General features: G+C 34.9%; 1 protein-coding gene across 18 annotated transcripts in view; it reads left to right on the top strand.

The window, feature by feature from the left end:
* Positions 1–23,973, top strand: part of LOC123528458 (neurogenic locus notch homolog protein 1-like) — a 163,333-nt gene that overhangs the window by 118,688 nt on the left and 20,672 nt on the right. For 10 of the 18 annotated variants that reach the window (XM_053521709.1, XM_053521700.1, XM_053521699.1 and 7 more), the window contains exons 27-41: positions 6,608–6,721; positions 7,692–7,805; positions 8,379–8,492; positions 9,495–9,608; positions 10,188–10,301; positions 10,948–11,061; positions 12,094–12,207; positions 12,786–12,899; positions 13,544–13,657; positions 19,249–19,362; positions 19,941–20,054; positions 20,697–20,810; positions 21,817–21,930; positions 22,508–22,621; positions 23,264–23,377. In XM_053521709.1, the coding sequence (XP_053377684.1) occupies positions 6,608–6,721; positions 7,692–7,805; positions 8,379–8,492; positions 9,495–9,608; positions 10,188–10,301; positions 10,948–11,061; positions 12,094–12,207; positions 12,786–12,899; positions 13,544–13,657; positions 19,249–19,362; positions 19,941–20,054; positions 20,697–20,810; positions 21,817–21,930; positions 22,508–22,621; positions 23,264–23,377 (1,710 nt within the window). The remainder of the gene's footprint in view (positions 1–6,607; positions 6,722–7,691; positions 7,806–8,378; positions 8,493–9,494; positions 9,609–10,187; positions 10,302–10,947; positions 11,062–12,093; positions 12,208–12,785; positions 12,900–13,543; positions 13,658–19,248; positions 19,363–19,940; positions 20,055–20,696; positions 20,811–21,816; positions 21,931–22,507; positions 22,622–23,263; positions 23,378–23,973) is intronic. The other 8 variants (XM_053521697.1, XM_053521693.1, XM_053521701.1 and 5 more) reach the window with 8 other exon arrangements.

Genomic DNA, 23,973 nt, shown 5'->3' with positions numbered 1-23,973 from the left:
CACGAGCGGGCACCTGTGTAGAACCACTGACCTTCTGTAAGCCAGCTGAATGGCTTCCTCACTTGAAGATTCAACGCCCCGAGTGAGGCTCGAACCTACATCGATGAGGGGCAAGTGATTTGAAGTCAGCGACCATAACCACTCGGCCAAGGAAGCCCCTGCCTTCAGATAGACACTTTAATACTGAACAAGTGATAAAAGTTTCAAAGCCATATGTCAAACACTTAACACAAAATATGAACTGGTACGAAAAACTTAACCAATATTTCTAAGTAAAAAGGGGCCATAATTCAGCCAACATCCTTGTTGGAGGTATATACTCTTTCCTATAACTGGACATGGTGATGGTAAACAAGTGTTTAAAGTTTCAAAGCTTTATCTCAAAAGACTTTGTCAAAATATGAACTGGTACGAAACACTTAACCATGATTTCTAAGTCAAAAGGGGCCATAATTCAGCCGAAATCCTTGATGGAGATATGTACTCTTGCCTGTAAGTGGACATGGTGATGGTAAACAAGTGTTAAAGGTTTCAAAGCTTTATCTCTAAAGACTTTGTCAAATGTGGACTTGTACGAAAAACTTAACCAAGGTGTGACGCCGACGCCTGGTGAGTAAAAAAGCTCTACTTATTCTTCGAATAGTCGAGCTAAAAATACTTTTCATTAGACCCTCAAGAGCTCTCTTTCGGATGTTTTTTCCTGTTTCCTCGTCTTTACTCTTTTGATCCTCTTTGGCGTCTCGTTCCTTCTGCAGGACGGTCTCTGCTTCCCTCTGAAGGTCCAAACATTCTTGCAGAAGAACAGTCTTTCAACGGATCTATTTAAAATATTGTACACAAACAATTCTACAAATCATGGTGTCATTAGTAACATGTCGACAACTATATCTTGAATAATAACATGAGTTAAGTGTACGCAGTCGGACAAGTGCGCTAGCATGGGTTGACTTCGTAAAATCAGACCAAGTTTAATAACATAAGTATCAAAGTGATATCGGGTACGCTAGCATAACATACGTTTAAAAGTGTATCAGTCAGACTAGGTACGCTAGCATAAGTTGACTACATTTTTGTACCAAGATAAGACAGTTTGATAACACAATTTAAGTGTCGCAGTCAGACCAAGTACGCTAGCATATGTTGACTGCCAAAATCAGACCAAGTTTGATAACATAAGTAAGGTGTTCGAAGTCAGACCAGTACGCTAGCATAATTTGACTGCCAAAATACTCTAGTGATATAATACGTTTTGGCATCATAACATTCTGCATGACTCTGTATGACGCCAAACTATCAGACAGCACAATATAATAGTGCCAAGTCACCAGTTGTCTAGCGAAACAGTGAATAAATGTTAGGTGGAGACTGAAATTGTCGCACTAAATAACATGCGGGCATATACATGTATTTACTTAAATATACCATTTTATAAGTAAAGCATGATTGTACAGATCCGGGAATATCGGTTAAGGTGACACCAACTTTAAAGAGGGGTCACCCATTTCAGTGGGTTGGGTGGTGGTGGGGGGGGGGGAGGGGGCGGGGGGGGGGGGGTGTCACTGCGGGTTTCAAGACCAATTTTCTTTGTAAAATTAATCAAAGGGGAGATTGACAATGCCCCACTGTCAAGCTCTGGGTCCGTGCATGTAAAGAATGGGGTTTTCCATACGGTTAACACTAAACTTCTCGTATCTTGATATCATAGATCTGAACTTGTCTGATACTTGTCGGAATATTTTTCCGTCTTATTAGTACCATTTCATGTCTATAGTTAAAAACGCAACTGTCGTAAAATGTCAGACAGAAACGGATTGTTTTTATCTGGAAGTAAAAATAAAATATTCCACCAAATGACAATCGCGCTTAATCATTTATTTGTCAAGTAAAATGACTTCCCTGCCATGTACCTCCATCCAGATTTCAGTCTTTGATGCCAAGTATGTGGACAGAGTAGATGAAAAGAGATTGAAGTTTTGACTTTCTTGATGTTACATCTTCTGACGTTCAAAACTTCACTCCATACGAGAAAAAGGCCCATCTAGTATAATCGATACCGCCAGGGGGCACAATTAGATTGAACAAAATCTCAATGCTTCTCAAAATCAGTTGATAACTTCATACTTCCAGGTTCAGTTCAATGTATTTAGTTAAAATTATAAGTCATACAGAAACGTCTTTATTCTAATACTTAATGGTAGTGTTTCGCATCAAATTTAGTCTAATTATACCTATAGATAATCGAATAACTTAATAAGCAGAAATCCTGAAAAAAGTTTTTTTATTTCACATAGTAATTAAGAGAGAAGTCTTAGGCTTACTTACAATGTGACGTTTTACCACCAAATATATATGAGAGACGTTGAAGGGGAAGGCGAAGTTTGAAATCTCAAACTCTCTATTGACGTTGACGTAACTGCCGTTCAATGTAATCCCAGGCGTTTGCTATCGGATTGCAGTTCGATGAGCATGTGTGCCAAGGCAAAATGTCAGTTTTGGTCGTCTTTAAAATGTCCTTGGTGACACGTGCAACGTGAGTTCTGAAAAATCAATCCTTAACTTTGACGGAATATAGGGACAACCACAGGACATCAACAGAGTATGCAAATAAGCACAACGTACAAAATATTAAATCACAATTTAGAATATACTTTTTATTATTTTGTCACGCTAGGGTTCTTGCCTGGCTGGTCAAGTACTTGCATTAACTCTACAGGTAATTAGTGAAATTAGTTCCCATAGAGTTGCATGAAATAATGCGTTTTTTCATTTCTTTTTTTAAACTTTGCAAGGTCTAACAGTGTTTTCTATTACATATGTCGGGAGGGGGAGCATAATATCTTATTGTTAAAATGTAAAAATGTCAACTTAAAAGCTTCGTCTTTCAGCATAACAACGCGCGAATCACGTTGCAAGTGTCACCAGGAACTTTTTAAAACCAAGCAACATTGACGTTTGGTCTCGTCCGGATAGATCGCGTGTAATGTAAGCACCGCAGGACAATTATATATGACAACGCCATTTGAATGACAGATTTGTAACGGCTGAATCTTTGTCATATTTAGTTGCAAGTAACCGAAAAGTTGACATATAGTAAAAATTGTCTGCAGACAGCGTTTAGCGCTGGCAGAACGAAGTGTTCGTTAATGAGTCTCGTTTCAACTTTTGGAACGCCGACGGACATATTCGAGTCTATAAACGACGTCACGACCACTACGCTTACCATTGCGTTCTGCAGAACAATTCTTACGGTGGGGACCGAGTTATGGCCTTAAAGGCCATCAACTATAAGTTGAAGTCCCCAATCGTTGTGTGCCAAGGTAATCTCAAAGTCAGGCGTCACATCGACCAAATATTAAAACTGACATTTTGCCTTGGCCGACATGCTCATCGAACTGCAATCCGATGGCAAACGCCTGAGATTACATTGAACGGCAGTCACGTCAACGCCAATAGAGAATTTGAGATTTCAAACTTCGCCTTCCCCTTCAACGATTCTCATATATATTTGGGGGTAAAACGTCACCGATATGCGTGTATGTTTTAGTATCAGACGTTACTACTTAAGTTTTCCGTGTAATATTACATTGTAAGTAAGCCTAAGACTTCTCTTTATTTACTATGTGAAATAAAAAGCTTTGTTTCAGGATTTCTGCTTATTAAGTTATTCGATTATCTATAGGTATAATTAAACTAAATTTGATTCGAAACTCTACCATTAAGTATTAGAATAAAGAAGTTTTTGTATGGCTTATAATTTTAACTAAATATATCAAATTGATCCTGGAATTATATATTGCATATTTTGTTGATGTTGCTGTAATTGGGAGTTTAATCTGCTTGCCTTTAGTTTTAAACGCTAATATGTATTTTATTACCCCAATGTAATTTCAAATAGACAAATTAGAATGTTCTATGTGTACATTATATAGATTAATTTTTAACGTATATTTGAACGTATTTTTATATGAAAGGAGTGCTATTTAAATGTGGTGATAATAATGATAATAATATCGAAAAGCATTCCCGTGTATCCGACAGTATTATTGTCGAACGAGAGACCTTAAGACGTCGGGAGACTTGTTTAATCGTTCGCCCACATTCGAGCATGGCCAACCGTTGGGCTCTCTCTTCGAAATTAAGGGCTATATTCATAGACAATACTCCAACACTACTCATAGAGTACACTCAAATAAATTGCTTAACGGTAACGTCTTTACTCAGGAAAGATTCAATTTGTATTCATAAAGGCGAGTAACAGTCGAGTCAACTCCCATGCGTGAGTGAATGTTGAGTGCGGTCACGGGGACACTTGAGTGTTTCTCAAGGTCTGATAATGTAAGTTAAGATGATAAATTTACAATATTTAAATAATTAGAAGGTAAGATAATACTGACACGCATGCATTTAAAGCGAAAAATCATATCTGTGCAAGGTATTTTGGAAAATAAAATATTATGTTCTTTTTAATAAACGCAAAAAGACCCAACAAATTAAAAGACAGTAAATTGATACAAACGGTTAAAATACAAAAAGTAAATCAAATGTACATTTTCGAAACCTAATCTAACGGCGCTCGTCAGTCACTCTCAGAAAAACAAAATGACAGTAACAAATATTTGCATTTCATAAGCCTAGATACTGGTTAATTCATACATTCCCTTAAATTAAGTGTCATCAAGAAAACCTAAATATATTAAATTTCATTGTTTAAATGGCAATTGAAACATTCATTTTATAAAAAAATATGGTTTTGATAATAGAAATTTACAAAAAAATGCGGCATGGCATTCGGGAAACACCAACAATTAATGGCAGATTTAAGATTCAGCTAAGATAAATTTCAATTTCAGCGAAAATTAAAACTCGTGTATCTTTAAGTATAGATCTCATTCTACTAATGCTGATAAGTAGACTGACTGACGGACGGAAGGACGTATTGTAAAACAAATAGACAGGCGGACGGACAAACATACAGACACGTAATAAGATGAAAACTTCCGACTAAAAATGATGATCAGCACTTTTGCATACCTTTGATGCTATTGTGATTAAACCGTTTTAATTCGCTAAATCTATTGTGTACAATGAAACCATTACTCGGAAGTTAAGATTGAGTGGGATTTATGAATATGACTATTGAACTCCACTCACACTTCCGCAAGGTCTACTCGAGGTTCACTTGAGTGATACTTACCCAAGTTTGAGTCAAGTGTGAGTTTCAGTGACGACAGTGAATATGGCTCTAAGCCATTATTTGTTTGTTTTGGATTTAAACAGTAAAGTTAGGTAACGGGAAATTTATCCTCGGCACTGTCAATAACATAATACTTGTCAGAAATTCTTTGAAATATGGTCTTATGTTGGCTAACAAATGTACCAGTGTAAAATTTTTCATTAAAACCGCAGGGTTGACACACATCGGCTGCACGAGAAAATGAGTAGGTACTTGAATTCAACAATGGGCTGAATATAATTTTTCAGTGTACATGGACAGTTATGACTTAAATTATGTAACGAAAATTACGCCAACTTTCAATGAGGCGTTTCTTTGGGCCAGTTCGTTTCACATTAGCCGCTGGCAACCGGCTAGGCATTCGTTTCCCGGGACCACCCGAGACAGCCCAGCGTACGCCGATATGCGCCGGTCTTGCGAGATAGGCAAAGCGGCAAATCATATAATTTCGCGAGATATATTCGGAAGAAACACACCCCAGGAAAACAATCGCTAACTAATTTGGAATAGGTCAAAATAGAAAATCGTTACAAATTAGATGTTTGTTATTTTTTTCTTGCAGCACACATGACCGGCGTACGCCGAATCGTTCGTTTTTTCTTAAACTGGCGCACGTGACCGGCATATCTTGGGTTGTGTGAAACGAACTGGCCCTTTATCTTTTCAATACAGTTCGCTTCTATTGTTAAATATATTTCACACAAGGACTTTTTAACAGAAATTTACATGTATATTGAGTTAAATGAATAGAATAAGCCAAGTTCAAAGAACGCATACCATACCTGAAACGAAAGCCAGTATCGAAGTTACTCAGGTTGCTTTAGCCTGTGCTAAGGGGCGTGGACAGTGTTGCATTTTCCATTATTTCTCATGAACAGGCTCAATCAAACCGAGTCTGCAATTCTCATTATTTGCCTTGTCCTCGTTGATTCCGAGGAATCTACATTTCAGATTATATTAACTTCACAACAGTAGGTATTAAGTGCTGTGTTGCGGCCGTAAAAAGTCACCCCAACTTCATATCAGTGTTGTTATATTTTCTGGTTCTTCGGGATAATTGATTTCCACTCATTTAGATTTGAAGATTGAATACTGCTTAAGCCGGTGCTAGGGGGCGCGGGCAGTGTTGCATTTTCCATTACTGCTCATGAACAGATTCAATCAAACCGAGTCTGCAATTTTCATTATTTGCCTTGTCCTCGTTGATTCCGAGGAATCTACTTTTCAGATTATATTTACTATAGCACTTCACATTTTTATCATCCGATAAAATCAAAATCAGTATTTATCAATATTTCGTTTCTTGAGATGTGTCTTCTTGGAATAAAATGTATGTTTTATATCATCAAATTATGATTTCTCTTGTCCTATCAGATATCAATGAATGTTCTTCTGAACCCTGCAAAAACGGCGGATCATGTACAGACCTTGTGGCGGACTACAGTTGCACATGTGTTGATGGATATGAAGGAACCACTTGTGAAATAGGTACAACAAACTAGTAATAATGCATTAAAACATAATTATGTTAAATGATCATTTGGAAGCATTATATAAAATAAAAAAGTAGACTCTGTTTGATTGAGTCTCTTCATAATAGGCTATATGAAACGTACAAACCCTGACGGCCCTTTAAAGAAAAACTATAAATGAGTTGACTTCATGATCTTGAAGGGACAGCAAAAAAATAGTAATACTGAATATCATAAATTTAATTTTCTATTGCCAAGAAACTATAATAATGAAATATACATATGAAGAGTAATACCAGTCTCGTTTCGAACAAGAACTAAATAACCGAGCACTTCTATATAGGGGAAGTACACATAATTAATATTTCTTGAAAATTCTATTTTGTTATCACAAACCTATTACACTATGATTCTGACGAGACGATTCTATGCATTCTGACAAATAATGAAGCTTGAAAAATTATATCAAATCGTTTTGATAGAGTCTGTAAACGAGCGGTTACGAATAGTGCAGCAAGCCTCATTTGTTGATACAAGTCATTGTGTTTCATTTTGGTCAAATTTTATGTTTTTTTTTTTGTCTTTTGGGTGTGTGTGTGGGGGGGGGGGGGGGGGGGTTTAACGTCGCACCGACGCACTCGAACATACATTTTTGCTGAAATCTACATTTTCATGTCACTACATAAACTTTAGTCATGCTCGTCTTAATGCAATGTCATGCGACGTTCATGTAACTGCAGACAAGTGTACTTGTGAGGCTGCATATCGCGGTTTTAGTTGTAGAGTAGGCATCAAAGGACATATTCTTCACGATTTGTACAAAATTCTTCTACAGTAAAACGTCATATAAGATCTAATTCTGTTGATATATATCATAGTTGTATGCAAAAGTTTCAGGTATTATCCATGAAATAAACATGTTTTATAAATGCAGTAATTGAAGCCTAGATATTGCCGCTAATGAAACAAATATTCTTAATTAACAGATATCAATGAATGCTCTTCCAACCCATGTAAGAATGGCGGTACCTGTGAAGATGACGTTGCGGGCTACAAATGCATCTGTTCCGCCGGATATGAGGGCTCCGTATGTGAAACTGGTACAGACGAATTTCCATTGAGTTTCTTTAAACATTGTAGACACAGTAATATTCACCATTGCTTTAAATTATTATAATGTGTAGACACAAGATTTCATACTTCAACGCTCACTGTCTATATATCTAAGAAAAATACAAAACTTTATTATCTTAAACCCGTCCTGATCACAAAAAAAATCTAATTGGTCGCGGTATATATGAGTTATCTGTTAGTATATGTTAAGACCCCTTCGTCCATTGACCCTTACAATTACAAAAATGATGCTGAATATGTAGGTACTAAAAGTATAAAACAATAGTTCTTCAGGACAAAACATCTGATAATGTTTTTTTCTAGTACAGTAACCATTTAAGACTGAATACTGCTTAAGCCGGTGGTAGGGGCGTGGGCAGTGTTCCTTTTTCCATTAATGCTCATGAACAGATTCATTTTCATTATTTGCCTTGTCCTCGTTGATTCCGAGGAATCTACTTAAAATCAGTATTTATCAATATTTTGTTTCTTGAGATGTTTCTTCTTGGAATAAAATGTATGTTTTACACCTTAAATTATGATTTCTCTTGTCCTATCAGATATCAATGAATGTTCTTCTGAACCCTGCAAAAACGGCGGATCATGTACAGATCTTGTGGCGGACTACAGTTGCACATGTGTTGATGGATATGAAGGAACCACTTGTGAAATAGGTACAACAAACTAGTAATAATGCATTAAAACATAATTATGTTAAATGATCATTTGGAAGCATTATATAAAATAAAAAAGTAGACTCTGTTTGATTGAGTCTCTTCATAATAGGCTATATGAAACGTACAAACCCTGACGGACCTTTAAAGAAAAACTATAAATGAGTTGACTTCATGATCTTGAAGGGACAGCAAAAAATAGTAACACTGAATATCATGAATTTTATTTTTTATTGCCAAGAAACTATAATAATGAAAATATACATATGAAGAGTAATACCAGTCTCGTTTCGAACAAGAACTAAATAACCGAGCACTTCTATATAGGGGAAGTACACATAATTAATATTTCTTGAAAATTCTATTTTGTTATCACAGACCTATTACACTATGATTCTGACGAGCCGATTCTATGCATTTTGACAAATAATTATATCAAATCGTTTTGATAGAGTCTGTAAACGAGCGGTTACGAACAGTGCAGCAAGCCTGATTTGTTGATAGAAGTCATTGTGTTTCATTTTGGTCCAATTTTATATTTATTTATTTTTTTTTCTTTGTGGGTTGGGGGTAACGTCGCACCGACACAGTCATAGGTCATATGGCGACTATCCAGCTTTGCTGGTGGAGCAAGACCCTAGGTGCCCCTCCATGCATTATTTCATCACGAGCGGGCACCCTGGTAGAACCACGGACCTTCCGTAAGCCAGCTGGATGGCTTCCTCACATGAAGAATTCAATGCCCCGAGTGAGGCTCGAACCCACTTTGATGAGGGGCAAGTGATTTGAAGTCAGCGACATTAAACTCTCGGCCACAGAAGCCCCTTTTTGGTCAAATGGTACATTGTGTATACAATGTATTGCCATAGCAAATTAATTTGTTAAAACATTTGTTCATCATTTCTATTCTTTGGGGTTACAAATACATTCTGTACTGTCTTCTAAACAAAATTAACTTCATACCATTTTAATACAATCATGTTGAAATATTTCTTTCTACAGATATAAATGAGTGTTCCCCAGATCCGTGTCAAAATGGCGGTTCTTGTGAAGATCTTTTCGCCGATTTCAACTGTGTTTGTGCCGCTGGATATGAGGGTTCCATGTGCGAAATTGGTATGGACTTTTAAAGATAAATTAAACAATGAAACCCTCGATGTATAATTTATTGATATATGCAAGTGAAAAAGAAATGACATGGTGTTAGATGTACACAAGAATTAGCCTGAAGAAATAGTAGAAACAGTTATGTTTTCATTCAGGAAGACCTGGTCATAAAATAGTATTTTGCTGTTTGTATAATCACAGACAATTAGAACATATACTACTTGAACGCACTCGAACATACATCTTTGCTGAAATCTACATTTTCATCTCATTACATAAACTTTAGTCATGCTCGTCTTAATGCAAGGTCATGCGACGATCATGTAACTGCAGACAAGTGTACTTGTGAGGCTGCATATTGCGGTTTTAGTTGTAGAGTAGGCATCAAAGGATATTAAACATATTCTTCACGATTTGTACAAAATTCTTCTACAGTAAAACGTCATATAAGATCTAATTCTGTTGATATATATATCATAGTTGTATGCAAAAGTTTCAGGTATTATCCATGAAATAAACATGTTTTATAAATGCAGTAATTGAAGCCTAGATATTGCCGCTAATAAAACACATATTCTTCATTAACAGATATCAATGAATGCTCTTCCAACCCATGTAAGAATGGCGGTACCTGTGAAGATGACATTGCGGGCTACAAATGCATCTGTTCTGCAGGATATGAGGGCTCCGTATGTGAAACTGGTACAGACGAATTTCCATTGAGTTTCTTTAAACACTGTAGACACAGTAATATTCACCATTGCTTTAAATGATTATAATTTGTAGACACAAGATTTCATACTTCAACGCGTACGCTCACTGTCTATATATCTAAGAATAATACAAAACTTAATTATCTTAAACCCGTCCTGATCACAAAAAATCTAATTGGTCGCAGTATATATGAGTTAGCTGTTAGTATATGTGAAGATCCCTTCGTTCGTTGACCCTTACCATTACAAAAATGATGCTGAATATGTAGGTACTAAAAGTATAAAACAATAGTTCTTCAGGACAAAACATCTGATATTATTTTTTTCAAGTACAGTAACCATTTAAGATTGAATACTGCTTAAGCCGGTGCTAGGGGCGTGGGCAGTTTGTATTTTCCATTAATACTCATGAACAGATTCAATCAAACCGAGTCTGCAATTTTCATTATTTGCCTTGTCCTCGTTGATTCCGAGGAATCTACTTTTCAGATTATATTTACTATAGCACTTCACATTTTAATCATCCAATAAAATCAAAATCAGTATTTATCAATATTTTGTTTCTTGAGATGTGTCTTCTTGGAATAAAATGTATGTTTGATATTTTCAAATTATGATTTCTCTCGTCCTATCAGATATCAATGAATGTTCTTCTGAAACCTGCAAAAACGGCGGATCATGTACAGATCTTGTGGCGGACTACAGTTGCACATGTGTTGATGGATATGAAGGAACCACTTGTGAAATAGGTAATAATAATGCATTCAAACATAATTATGTTAAATGATCATTTGGAAGCATTATATAAAAAAAATGTAGACTCTGTTCTATTGAGTCTCTTCATAATAGGCTATATGAAACGTACACATCCTGACGGACCTTTAAAGAAAAACTATAAATGAGTTGACTTCATGATCTTGAAGGGACAGCAAAAAATAGTAACACTGAATATCATAAATTTAATTTTCTATTGCCAAGAAATTATAATAATGAAAATATACATATGAAGAGTAATACCAGTCTCGTTTCGAACAAGAACTAAATAACCGAGCACTTCTATATAGGGGAAGTACGCATAATTAATATTTCTTGAAAATTCTATTTTGTTATCACAAACCTATTACACTATGATTCTGACGAGCCGATTCTATGCATTTTGACAAATAATCAAGCTTGAAAATTTATATGAAATCGTTTTGATAGAGTCTGTAAACGAGCGGTTACGAATAGTGCAGCAAGCATGATTTGTTGATACAAGTCATTGTGTTTCATTTTTGTAAATTTTTATATTTATTTTTTTAATTGTTTTTTCTTTGGGGTTGGGGGTGAGGGTGGGAGGGGGGTGGGGGGTTAACGTCGCACCGACACAGTCAAAGGCCATATGGCGACTATCCAGCTTTGATGGTGGAGCAAGACCCTAGGTGCCCCTCGATGCATTATTTCATCACGAGCGGGCGCCTGTGTAGAACCACCGACCCTCCGTAAGCCAGCTGGATGGCTTCCTCACATGAAGAATTCAATGCCCCGAGTGAGGCTCGAACCCACATTGATGAGGGGCAAGTGATTTGAAGTCAGCGACCTTAAACACTCGGCCACAGAGGCCCCTTTTGGTCAAATGGTATAGTGTGTATACAATGTATTGCCATAACAAATTAATTTGTTAAAACATCTGTTCATCATTTCTATTCTTTGGGGTTACAAATACATTCTGTACTGTCTTTTAAACAAAATTAACTTCATACCATTTTAATACAATCATGTTGAAATATTTCTTTCTACAGATATAAATGAGTGTTCCCCAGATCCGTGTCAAAATGGCGGTTCTTGTGAAGATCTTGTCGCCGATTTCAACTGTGTTTGTGCCGCTGGATATGAGGGTTCCATGTGCGAAATTGGTATGGACTTTTAAAGATAAATTAAACAATGAAACCCTCGAGGTATAATTTATTGATATATGCAAGTGAAAAAGAAATGGCATTGTGTTAGATGTACACAAAAATTAGCCTGAAGAAATAGTAGAAACAGTTATGTTTTCATTCAGGAAGATCTGGTCATAAAATCGTATTTTGCTGTTTGTATAATCACAGACAATTAGAACATATACTACTTAAACGCACTCAAACATACATCTTTGCTGAAATCTACATTTTCATGTCATTACATAAACTTTAGTCATGCTCGTCTTAATGCAAGGTCATGCGACGATCATGTAACTGCAGACAAATGTACTTGTTAGGCTGCATATCGCGGTTTTAGTTGTAGGGTAGGCATCAAAGGATATTAAACATATTCTTCACGGTTTGTACAAAATTCTTCTACAGTAAAAACGTCATATAAGATCTAATTCTGTTGATATATATCATAGTTGTATGCAAAAGTGACAGGTATTATCCATGAAATAAACATGTTTTATAAATGCAGTAATTGAAGCCTAGATATTGCCGCTAATGAAACACATATTCTTAATTAACAGATATCAATGAATGCTCTTCCAACCCATGTAAGAATGGCGGTACCTGTGAAGATGACGTTGCGGGCTACAAATGCATCTGTTCCGCAGGATATGAGGGCTCCGTATGTGAAACTGGTACAGACGAATTTCCATTGAGTTTCTTTAAACACTGTAGACACAGTAATATTCACCATTGCTTTAAATGATTATAATTTGTAGACACAAGATTTCATACTTCAACGCTCACTGTCTATATATCTAAGAATAAAATACAAAACTTAATTATCTTAAACCCGTCCTGATCACAAAAAATCTAATTGGTCGCGGTATATATGAGTTAGCTGTTAGTATATGTGAAGATCCCTTCGTTCGTTGACCCTTACAATTACAAAAATGATGCTGAATATGTAGGTACTAAAAGTATAAAACAATAGTTCTTCAGGACAAAACATCTGATATTATTTATTTTCAAGTACAGTTTCCATTTAAGATTGAATACTGCTTAAGCCGGTGCTAGGGGCGTTGGCAGTGTTGCATTTCCCATTAATCCTCATGAACAGATTCAATCAAACCGAGTCTGCAATTTTCATTATTTGTCTTGTCCTCGTTGATTCCGAGGAATCTACTTTTCAGATGATATTTACTATAGCACATCACATTTTAATCATCCAATAAAATCAAAATCAGTATTTATCAATATTTTATTTCTTGATATGTGTCTTCTTGGAATAAAATGTATGTTTGATATTTTCAAATTATGATTTCTCTCGTCCTATCAGATATCAATGAATGTTCTTCTGAAACCTGCAAAAACGGCGGATCTTGTACAGATCTTGTGGCGGACTACAGTTGCACATGTGTTGATGGATATGAAGGAACCACTTGTGAAATAGGTAAGCAAGTAATAATGCATTAAAACATAATTATGTTAAATGATTATTTGGAAGCATTATATAAAATTTAAAAAATGGACTCTGTTTGATTGAGTCTCTTCATAAAAGGCTATATGAAACGTACACACCCTGACGGACCTTTAAAGAAAAACTATAAATGAGTTGACTTCATGATCTTCAAGGGACAGCAAAAAATAGTAACACTGAATATCATACATTTAATTTTCTATTGCCAAGAAATTATAATAATAAAATATACATATCGTCACCCTAGTGCAAAAACTCAATATGTGCAATTTTTCACAAAATCACTTTTTTACATAAAGTGATGCCAAATAGTGAAATACATGTCCCCCCAAAGAATTGGGAATAGATTCCATTGCCAAATGTGATATTTGAAATAAAAGCAAAACTCAATAAGTGCACCTGAATATTTGTTTAGGTCAAAAAGTGAATAAAAGCCTCTATCCATTTTTTGCACTAAAGTTTTCTTTAATACCATGAAAAAAATCAGTGCAAAAAGTAGATATGTGATGTTATCTAGTTTTTGCTCCAAAATAAATATCCATTCTGGTAAAAATAGTTTGTGCAGTAATGTTATATTTGCAAAGATGACACCACATGACATCATCAAGGTTAAAGATGACACTATCATACATGTATTTTTTTCAGTACGGATATTACTTGTACATGTATATTGTCCTGGAATTCCATAGAACTTTCTCAAAGTGCAAGTCAGCACTTTTAAGCCTGGTTTTATAGCAGAACCGGTACCACCCCCAAAATCTGTAAAAAAAAATCCTGTCTGCTTTAAATTTATGATTCCTAATCATTGCACTTCCTGTTAATAACTTCTATTACTGTGTGAAGTAACTTGGTATATTTACTATGGACAACACACTAAGAGCATAAATCCATGACCCTATGTATAACCTTTAACCTCAAAGAGTGACCATTACATCTGAGCTATATGGACCTGGGTCTTGTGCATGGCATGTGACCCCCAAACATTTTTTTACTACAGATCATGTTTTTTTGAATTTTGATAATCAATTTCTAATGATAATGGAATAACATTAGCTTTTCTGAAATTTTGTCTGCCAAAAATTTAGAATGAAGGAATAAAAATTGGGGGTCAGAGTCATGTGTTACATATTCTACAAAAGCTGATTTTAAATTTCAACTTAATTTTACCTATTAAGTCATAGGTCTGTAACAAAAGCCAGGTAAAAGATCGTATCATGACCTTCTGTCTAACTGCTAAGTGATATCTCTAAAATAAAATATGAATTTAGTATAAATGTGTTACAGTATTTCAGAAACAAGAGCAAAGCTTGACTATTCAACAGCCTTACCAGTTGAATAAATACAAGTCTTGAAAGGGGCATTAGTTTGTAAAAAATTTGTAAAAACAGAAAACAGAGTTATGGAACCTGCAACCCTATCCCGCATTTTGGTTTATGTAAACATTTCAGGCCAAAATGTGTAGTAGAAACGTTTGCATTTAAAAATCTAAAACCTCATCAGTGGCCCTCCTAAAAGATATCCAATGGCCATCTTTCACTAAAATATTTGATATTTAGGTACATGTATATGCTTCAAATGTAGAAAATCCTCATCAAATATATTAAACTTTACTAAATATATAAATTAATAAATATGCAGTAAGTGTTGATAATGTTTAAACAACTTCTAATTTTTTAATGGTATAACACATTTATACTGTGTTTAGCTATATATACTGGTTCTGTAAAAGCCTACATTTTTGCGAGGGTTTAATTTTTACTATATTTGCACCTTGCGAACATTAATCCTCGCGTAAATATTCATTATAAGTATAATACAAATCAAGCAAAACTCGTCATTACAGTACAAACCTTCCATATCATATCAAATGGAAACAGCCATATTTACAAAAAATATTGTGTTTCCATAGTAACTATAGGATAGTATAACTTTAAGACAAACATTACAAATCACATAATATGTTTAATTTAGAACAATATGATAACTTCTTTCTTTGCAGAGTGTTTAACCCTTACCCTTCTCAATTTCTACATTAAACTTGTCCATCTTTCAATTTGGACAGTACCATTAACTGTTAAAAGGGGCACTTACCAAAAAGATACTGACTGAATGGCAAACAGTGCAGATCATAATCAGACTGATATGCAGGCTGATCATGATCTACACTGGTCGCAAAGGCAGAATCAACCGTGTCCAGCATGGTAAGAGTTAACTAAACATACGCTGATATCTCTGTCACTGGACAAAGATATCATGTAAAACCGTTCTTGTTACAGCTACAGTATCCTCAAGATTTTCTGGTAATTAGAGTCTTGAAACATCAATACAATAAATAGCGATCAATCTTTACAGTAGTCAGTCTAAAGGTAACACTTTTTGATGTGTAACTTTTATGTACACCTAACTTACTAAAAAGCCGTTACAAGCAGATTAACTTTTTGTTACAGTTTCGCGAAGATAAAACCTCGCAAACATACTCAATATTTTAAATTTGCGAAATTTTGACCCAGCGAAAACATGTGCTTTTACAGTATATACTGTGTGTACTACCTAATGCATAGTACTATTAATACACATAAACTTGTTAATTTTATGTTTACATAAATTATATTTAGTATTTGTTCTAGTTTTGAAATATGAAATTTGGGTCTAGTGTACCCTTAAATGTCCGAAGTAATTCGAATTTCATTATCCTACTTCACATACAACAAAGTAAAAGTCCCAGTGTATACCACATCGGAGTGGGTATTTTAATGCGAACAGCAAGACGTTGAAAACCATACATTCAATGTACTACAATGTTACTGAGATGGCTAGTGGTAACTTTTTTTATTTCAAGGAACTCCGGTCCAGAGTATGAAACCTGGACACTGATCGTTAAGGATCTAAACTAAAATGGATGGAAATTAAAACAGCGACATTCAGTAGTCAGCTGTCATTCAATAAGACTATGATGGCCCCTTGGTATATCTAAATGTACAACCTCTCTTAACTAACAATGAAAGAAATTTGCCAATGTTATTAAAAAGCTAATTTTTGATACGAAGATAGTCCAAAAACTTAACAACAAAAATTTGAAGACCTGAATTCCCACAGACACATAACTAGTTGTGAACAATTGAACTGACTGCATGAGTAATACCATTTTGTTTAACATAAGTTTGATAATTTAAGTCATTAAACTTTTAAATAAAGGAATTCTGATAGATTGGTTGAATATTACCGAAACTATATGCACGTTGTATTTCTTCTTTTTACTGATTCTGTTTGTATAGATGTGGCACCTAATCATGGATATTTCAGTGATGATTCTAAACAGTGAAATATTAAATAGCATTTTACTGATCTTATTGTATAATTCAACCACAATTAGTGAGGCTTGTCTTATCCGCTATCCTCGGTATTTACCGCAGTATTGTTATGAGCTAAAAGTGCAGATATGTCTCGATGCATAAAGTTGTTCTAGACCAAATTTCAAAAATTGTTGCTTTTAAGCAGCTTTATTATAAGTCAGTGTATAAAGAAGCCGTACGGATTGATAAGGTACAGCTCAGGTACGGATCGATACGGATTACTACGTTTCTATCCGTAGCTACTAGACGTAGCTATCTGCGCCGTATGTGTGACTTGGGTATAACAGGCATTAAAATGTGATATCCAGTTTGTGATAAAAACACTGTAACTTAAAGTGATGGTTCCATAAAACTGGAATTTGACTCCTGAACAAAAATCACAGAAAACTTTACAATAGTTTCTGGTCAATCTAATGAACTATATACATACTTAAAAATGAAATAATAAAGGTTTAATAAAGGTTATTAATTAATGTGAATATTGCATCCTGTTGTTTTTTATATAGTTTTGAACAATTTGACCAGGAGTTTGAAAAAAAGCCTCTTTTTACCCAAAAGATTTAGTTCAAGTTTGTCAGATCATTTAGAAATAAGGCGAACAGGTCTGTGGTGTAGGGGATACAGTCATAGACTTGTAATCTCTGAAACCTTTCACTGGAGGAGTGTCATTGTTTTGAGTCCCACTAACAACATGGACTCTTTATATGAGAAAGCAGGCAGTAGCTATGGACTTTGGGGTCTAGTACTGGTCATTCACATGAATGATGGTTAGGTGAACTGTCCGCTTTTTATCACTGACGGGCATAAAACCGAACAAAATGAAAAAAATAGAAATAAGATTTATTTTACCCTTGAGGTTTCAAGTCTTGTGTAAACCCTTCATGACAGTCCAAAGTACAATGTATCTACTAGACCATCCTAATGTTTATAATATGTAACACCAAAATGTTGGTCCAATAAGAATAAAGTCTCAGACTGTAAAATCTTATCTCAAAATGTGCCTTTTTCACTAATAGTTTTTAGAATATAGATGTTATTTTCAGTGCAGTAACAATATAATGATTGTTATTAAGTTACCGCACTAAGAAAGTTGAGTATCTGAATTTTATTTACAGTGCAGTAACAGTAAAATGGTTGTTATTAAGTTATTGCACTAAGAAAGTTGAGCGAAATATAATGATAAGTGCACTTATTCAGTTATTGCACTAAAGAAATTTAGCGCACAAAATTGATAAGTGCAATATGTTCAAATATCTCAATATTTACAAGGAAGTGATATTATCAAATAATTTTAAGTATTGTTCTTTACTATTAAGTTTTCAAAAATGTTGGCAAGATAAAGAACATGTGCACATTATAAATAATAAACAGTTTTTATGCTCTCCTGAAAAAACTAAAATTTGCACTTATTGAGTTTTTGCACCAAGGTGACGATATGAAGAGTAATACCAGTCTCGTTTCGAACAAGAACTAAATAACCGAGCACTTCTATATAGGGGAAGTACGCATAATTAATATTTCTTGAAAAATCTATTTTGTTCTCACAAACCTATTACACTATGATTCTGACGAGCCGATTCTATGCATTTTGACAAATAATCAAGCTTGAAAATTTATATCAAATCGTTTTGATAGAGTCTGTAAACGAGCGGTTACGAATAGTGCAGCAAGCCTCATTTGTTGATACAAGTCATTGTGTTTCATTTTGGTCAAATTTTATATTTATTTTTTAATTGTTTTTTCTTTCTGTGGGGGTGAGGGTGGGAGGGGGGGGGGGTAACGTCGCACCGACACAGTCATAGGCCATATGGCGACTATCCAGCTTTGATGGTGGAGCAAGACCCTAGGAGGCCCTCGATGCATTATTTCATCACGAGCGGGCGCCTGGGTAGAACCACCGACCCTCCGTAAGCCAGCTGGATGGCTTCCACACATGAAGAATTCAATGCCGCCCCGAGTGAGGCTCGAACCCACATTGATGAGGGGCAAGTGATTTGAAGTCAGCGACCTTAAACACTCGGCCACAGAGGCCCCTTTTTGGTCAAATGGTATAGTGTGTATACAATGTATTGCCATAACACATTAATTTGTTAAAACATCTGTTCATCATTTCTATTCTTTGTTGTTACAAATACATTCGATACTGTTTTCTAAATAAAATTAACTTCATACCATTTTAATACAATCATGTTGAAATATTTCTTTCTACAGATATAAATGAGTGTTCCCCAGATCCGTGTCAAAATGGCGGTTCTTGTGAAGATCTTGTCGCCGATTTCAACTGTGTTTGTGCCGCTGGATATGAGGGTTCCATGTGCGAAATTGGTATGGACATTTAAAGATAAATTAAACAATGAAACCCTCGAGGTATAATTTATTGATATATGCAAGTGAAATAGAAATTGTATTGTGTTAGATGTACACAAAAATTAGCCTGAAGAAATAGTAGAAACAGTTATGTTTTCATTCAGGAAGATCTGGTCATAAAATCGTATTTTGCTGTTTGTATAATCACAGACAATTAGAACATATACTACTTGAACGCACTCGAACATACATCTTTGCTGAAATCTACATTTTCATGTCATTACATAAACTTTAGTCATGCTCGTCTTAATGCAAGGTCATGCGACGATCATGTAACTGCAGACAAATGTACTTGTGAGGCTGCATATCGCGGTTTTAGTTGTAGGGTAGGCATCAAAGGATATTAAACATATTCTTTACGGTTTGTACAAAATTCTTCTACAGTAAATACGTCATATAAGATCTAATTCTGTTGATATATATCATAGTTGTATGCAAAAGTGTCAGGTATTATCCATGAAATAAACATGTTTTATAAATGCAGTAATTGAAGCCTAGATATTGCCGCTAATGAAACACATATTCTTAATCAACAGATATCAATGAATGCTCTTCCAACCCATGTAAGAATGGCGGTACTTGTGAAGATGACGTTGCGGGCTACAAATGCATCTGTTCCGCAGGATATGAGGGCTCCGTATGTGAAACTGGTACAGACTAATTTCCATTGTGTTTCTTTGAACACTGTAGACACAGTAATATTCACCATTGCTTTAAATGATTATAATTTGTAGACACAAGATTTCATACTTCAACGCTCACTGTCTATATATCTAAGAATAATACAAAACTTAATTATCTTAAACCCGTCCTGATCACAAAAAATCTAATTGGTCGCGGTATATATGAGTTAGCTGTTAGTATATGTGAAGATCCCTTCCTTCGTTGACCCTTACAATTACAAAAATGATGCTGAATATGTAGGTACTAAAAGTATAAAACAATAGTTCTTCAGGACAAAACATCTGATATTATTTTTTTTCAAGTACAGTAACCATTTAAGATTGAATACTGCTTAAGCCGGTGCTAGGGGCGTGGGCATTATTGCATTATCCATTAATGCTCATGAACAGATTCAATCAAACCGAGTCTGCAATTTTCATTATTTGTCTTGTCTTCGTTGATTCCGAGGAATCTACTTTTCAGATTATATTTACTATAGCACTTCACATTTTAATCATCCAATAAAATCAAAATCAGTATTTATCAATATTTTGTTTCTTGAGATGTGTCTTCTTGGAATAAAATGTATGTTTGATATTTTCAAATTATGATTTCTCTCGTCCTATCAGATATCAATGAATGTTCTTCTGAAACCTGCAAAAACGGCGGATCATGTACAGATCTTGTGGCGGACTACAGTTGCACATGTGTTGATGGATATGAAGGAACCACTTGTGAAATAGGTACAACAAACTAGTAATAATGCATTAAAACATAATTATGTTAAATGATCATTTGGAAGCATTATATAAAATAAAAAAGTAGACTCTGTTCTATTGAGTCTCTTCATAATAGGCTATATGAAACGTACACACCCTGACGGCCCTTTAAAGAAAAACTATAAATGAGTTGACTTCATGATCTTGAAGGGACAGCAAAAAATAGTAACACTGAATATCATAAATTTAATTTTCTATTGCCAAGAAATTATAATAATGAAAATATACATATGAAAGATAATACCAGTCTCGTTTCGAACAAGAACTAGATAACCGAGCACTTCTATACAGGGGAAGTACGCATAATTAATATTTCTTGAAAATTCTATTTTGTTCCGATTCTATGCATTTTGACAAATAATCAAGCATGAAAATTTATATGAAATCGTTTTGATAGAGTCTGTAAACGAGCGGTTACGAATAGTGCAGCAAGCCTCATTTGTTGATACAAGTCATTGTGTTTCATTTTGGTCAAATTTTATATTTATTTTTTAATTTTTTATTTTCTTTTCTTTAGGGTGGGGGTGGGGCGGGGAGGGTAACGTCGCTCGGACACAGTCATAGGCCATATGGCGACTATCCAGCTTTGATGGTGTAGCAAGAACCTAGGTGTCCCTCGATGCATTATTTCATCACGAGCGGGCGCCTGGGTAGAACCACCGACCTTCCGTAAGCCAGCTGGATGGCTTCCTCACATGAAGAATTGAACGCCCCGAGTGAAGCTCGAACCCACATTGATGAGGGGCAAGTGATTTGAAGTCAGCGACCTTAAACACTTGGCCACAGAGGCCCCTTTTTGGTCAAATGGTATAGTGTGTATATAATGTATTGCCATAACAAATTAATTTGTTAAAACATCTGTTCATCATTTCTGTTCTTTGTTGTTACAAATACATTCTGTACTGTCTTCTAAACAAAATTAACTTCATACCATTTTAATACAATCATGTTGAAATATTTCTTTCTACAGATATAAATGAGTGTTCCCCAGATCCGTGTCAAAATGGCGGTTCTTGTGAAGATCTTGTCGCCGATTTCAACTGTGTTTGTGCCGCTGGACATGAGGGTTCCATGTGCGAAATTGGTATGGACTTTTAAAGATAAATTAAACAATGAAACCCTCGAGGTATAATTTATTGATATATGCAAGTGAAAAAGAAATGGCATTGTGTTAGATGTACACAAGAATTAGCCTGAAGAAATAGTAGTAACAGTTATGTTTTCATTCAGGAAGATCTGGTCATAAAATCGTATTTTGCTGTTTGTATAATTGCAGACAATTAGAACATATACTACTTGGACGAACTCAAACATACATCTTTGCTGAAATCTACATTTTCATGTCATTACATAAACTTTAGTCATGCTCGTCTTAATGCAAATTCATGCGACGATCATGTAACTGCAGACAAATGTACTTATGAGGCTGCATATCGCGGTTTTAGTTATAGAGTAGGCATCAAGGATATTAAACATATTCTTCACGGTTTGTATAAAATTCTTCTACTGTAAAAACCTCATATAAGATCTAATTCTGTTGATATATATCATAGTTATATGCAAAAGTGTCAGGTATTATCCTTGAAATAAACATGTTTTATAAATGCAGTAATTGAAGCCTAGATATTGCCGCAAATGAAACACATATTCTTAATTAACAGATATCAATGAATGCTCTTCCAACCCATGTAAGAATGGCGGTACCTGTGAAGATGACGTTGCGGGCTACAAATGCATCTGTTCCGCAGGATATGAGGGCTCCGTATGTGAAACTGGTACAGACGAATTTCCATTGAGTTTCTTTAAACACTGTAGACACAGTAATATTCACCATTGCTTTAAATGATTATAATTTGTAGACACAAGATTTCATACTTCAACGCTCACTAACTATAAATCTAAGAATAATACAAAACTTAATTATCTTAAACCCGTCCTGATCACAAAAAATCTAATTGGTCGCGGTATATTTGAGTTAGCTGTTAGTATATGTGAAGATCCCTTCGTTCGTTGACCCTTACAATTACAAAAATGATGCTGAATATGTAGGTACTAAAAGTATAAAACAATAGTTCTTCAGGACAAAACATCTGATATTATTTTTTTTCAAGTACAGTAACCATTTAAGATTGAATACTGCTTAAGCCGGTGCTAGGAGCGTGGGCAGTGTTGCATTTTCCATTAATGCTCATGAACAGATTCAAACAAACCGAGTCTGCAATTTTCATTATTTGTCTTGTCCTCGTTGATTCCGAGGAATCTACTTTTCAGATTATATTTACTATAGCACATCACATTTTAATCATCCAATAAAATCAAAATCAGTATTTATCAATATTTTGTTTCTTGAGATGTGTCTTCTTGGAATAAAATGTATGTTTGATATTTTCAAATTATGATTTCTCTCGTCCTATCAGATATCAATGAATGTTCTTCTGAAACCTGCAAAAACGGCGGATCATGTACAGATCTTGTGGCGGACTACAGTTGCACATGTGTTGATGGATATGAAGGAACCACTTGTGAAATAGGTACAACAAACTAGTAATAATGCATTAAAACATAATTATGTTAAATGATCATTTGGAAGCATTATATAAAAAAAAAGAAGACTCTGTTCTATTGAGTGTCTTCATAATAGGCTATATGAAACGTACACACCCTGACGGACCTTTAAAGAAAAAACTATAAATGAGTTGACTTCATGATCTTGAAGGGACAGCAAAAAATATTAACACTGAAAACCATGAATTTAATTTTCTATTGCCAAGAATTTATAACAATGAAAATATACATATGAAAGGTAATACCAGTCTCGTTTCGAACAAGAACTAAATAACCGAACACTTCTATATAGGGGAAGTACGCATAATTAATATTTCTTGAAAATTCTATTTTTTTATCACAAACCTATTACACTATGATTCTGACGACCCGATTCTATGCATTTTGACAAATAATCAAGCTTGAAAATTTATATGAAATCGTTTTGATAGAGTCTGTAAACGAGCGGTTACGAATAGTGCAGCAAACATGATTTGTGGATACAAGTCATTGTGTTTCATTTTGGTCAAATTTTATATTTATTTTTTAATTTTTTATTTTCTTTTCTTTGGAGGTGGGGGTG

Source organism: Mercenaria mercenaria, chromosome 13, assembly GCF_021730395.1.
Source record: "Mercenaria mercenaria strain notata chromosome 13, MADL_Memer_1, whole genome shotgun sequence".
Classification (NCBI taxonomy): Eukaryota; Metazoa; Mollusca; class Bivalvia; order Venerida; family Veneridae; genus Mercenaria; species Mercenaria mercenaria.
Note: the sequence above shows the minus strand (reverse complement) of the source record. Positions and strands in the feature narration are given on the sequence as shown.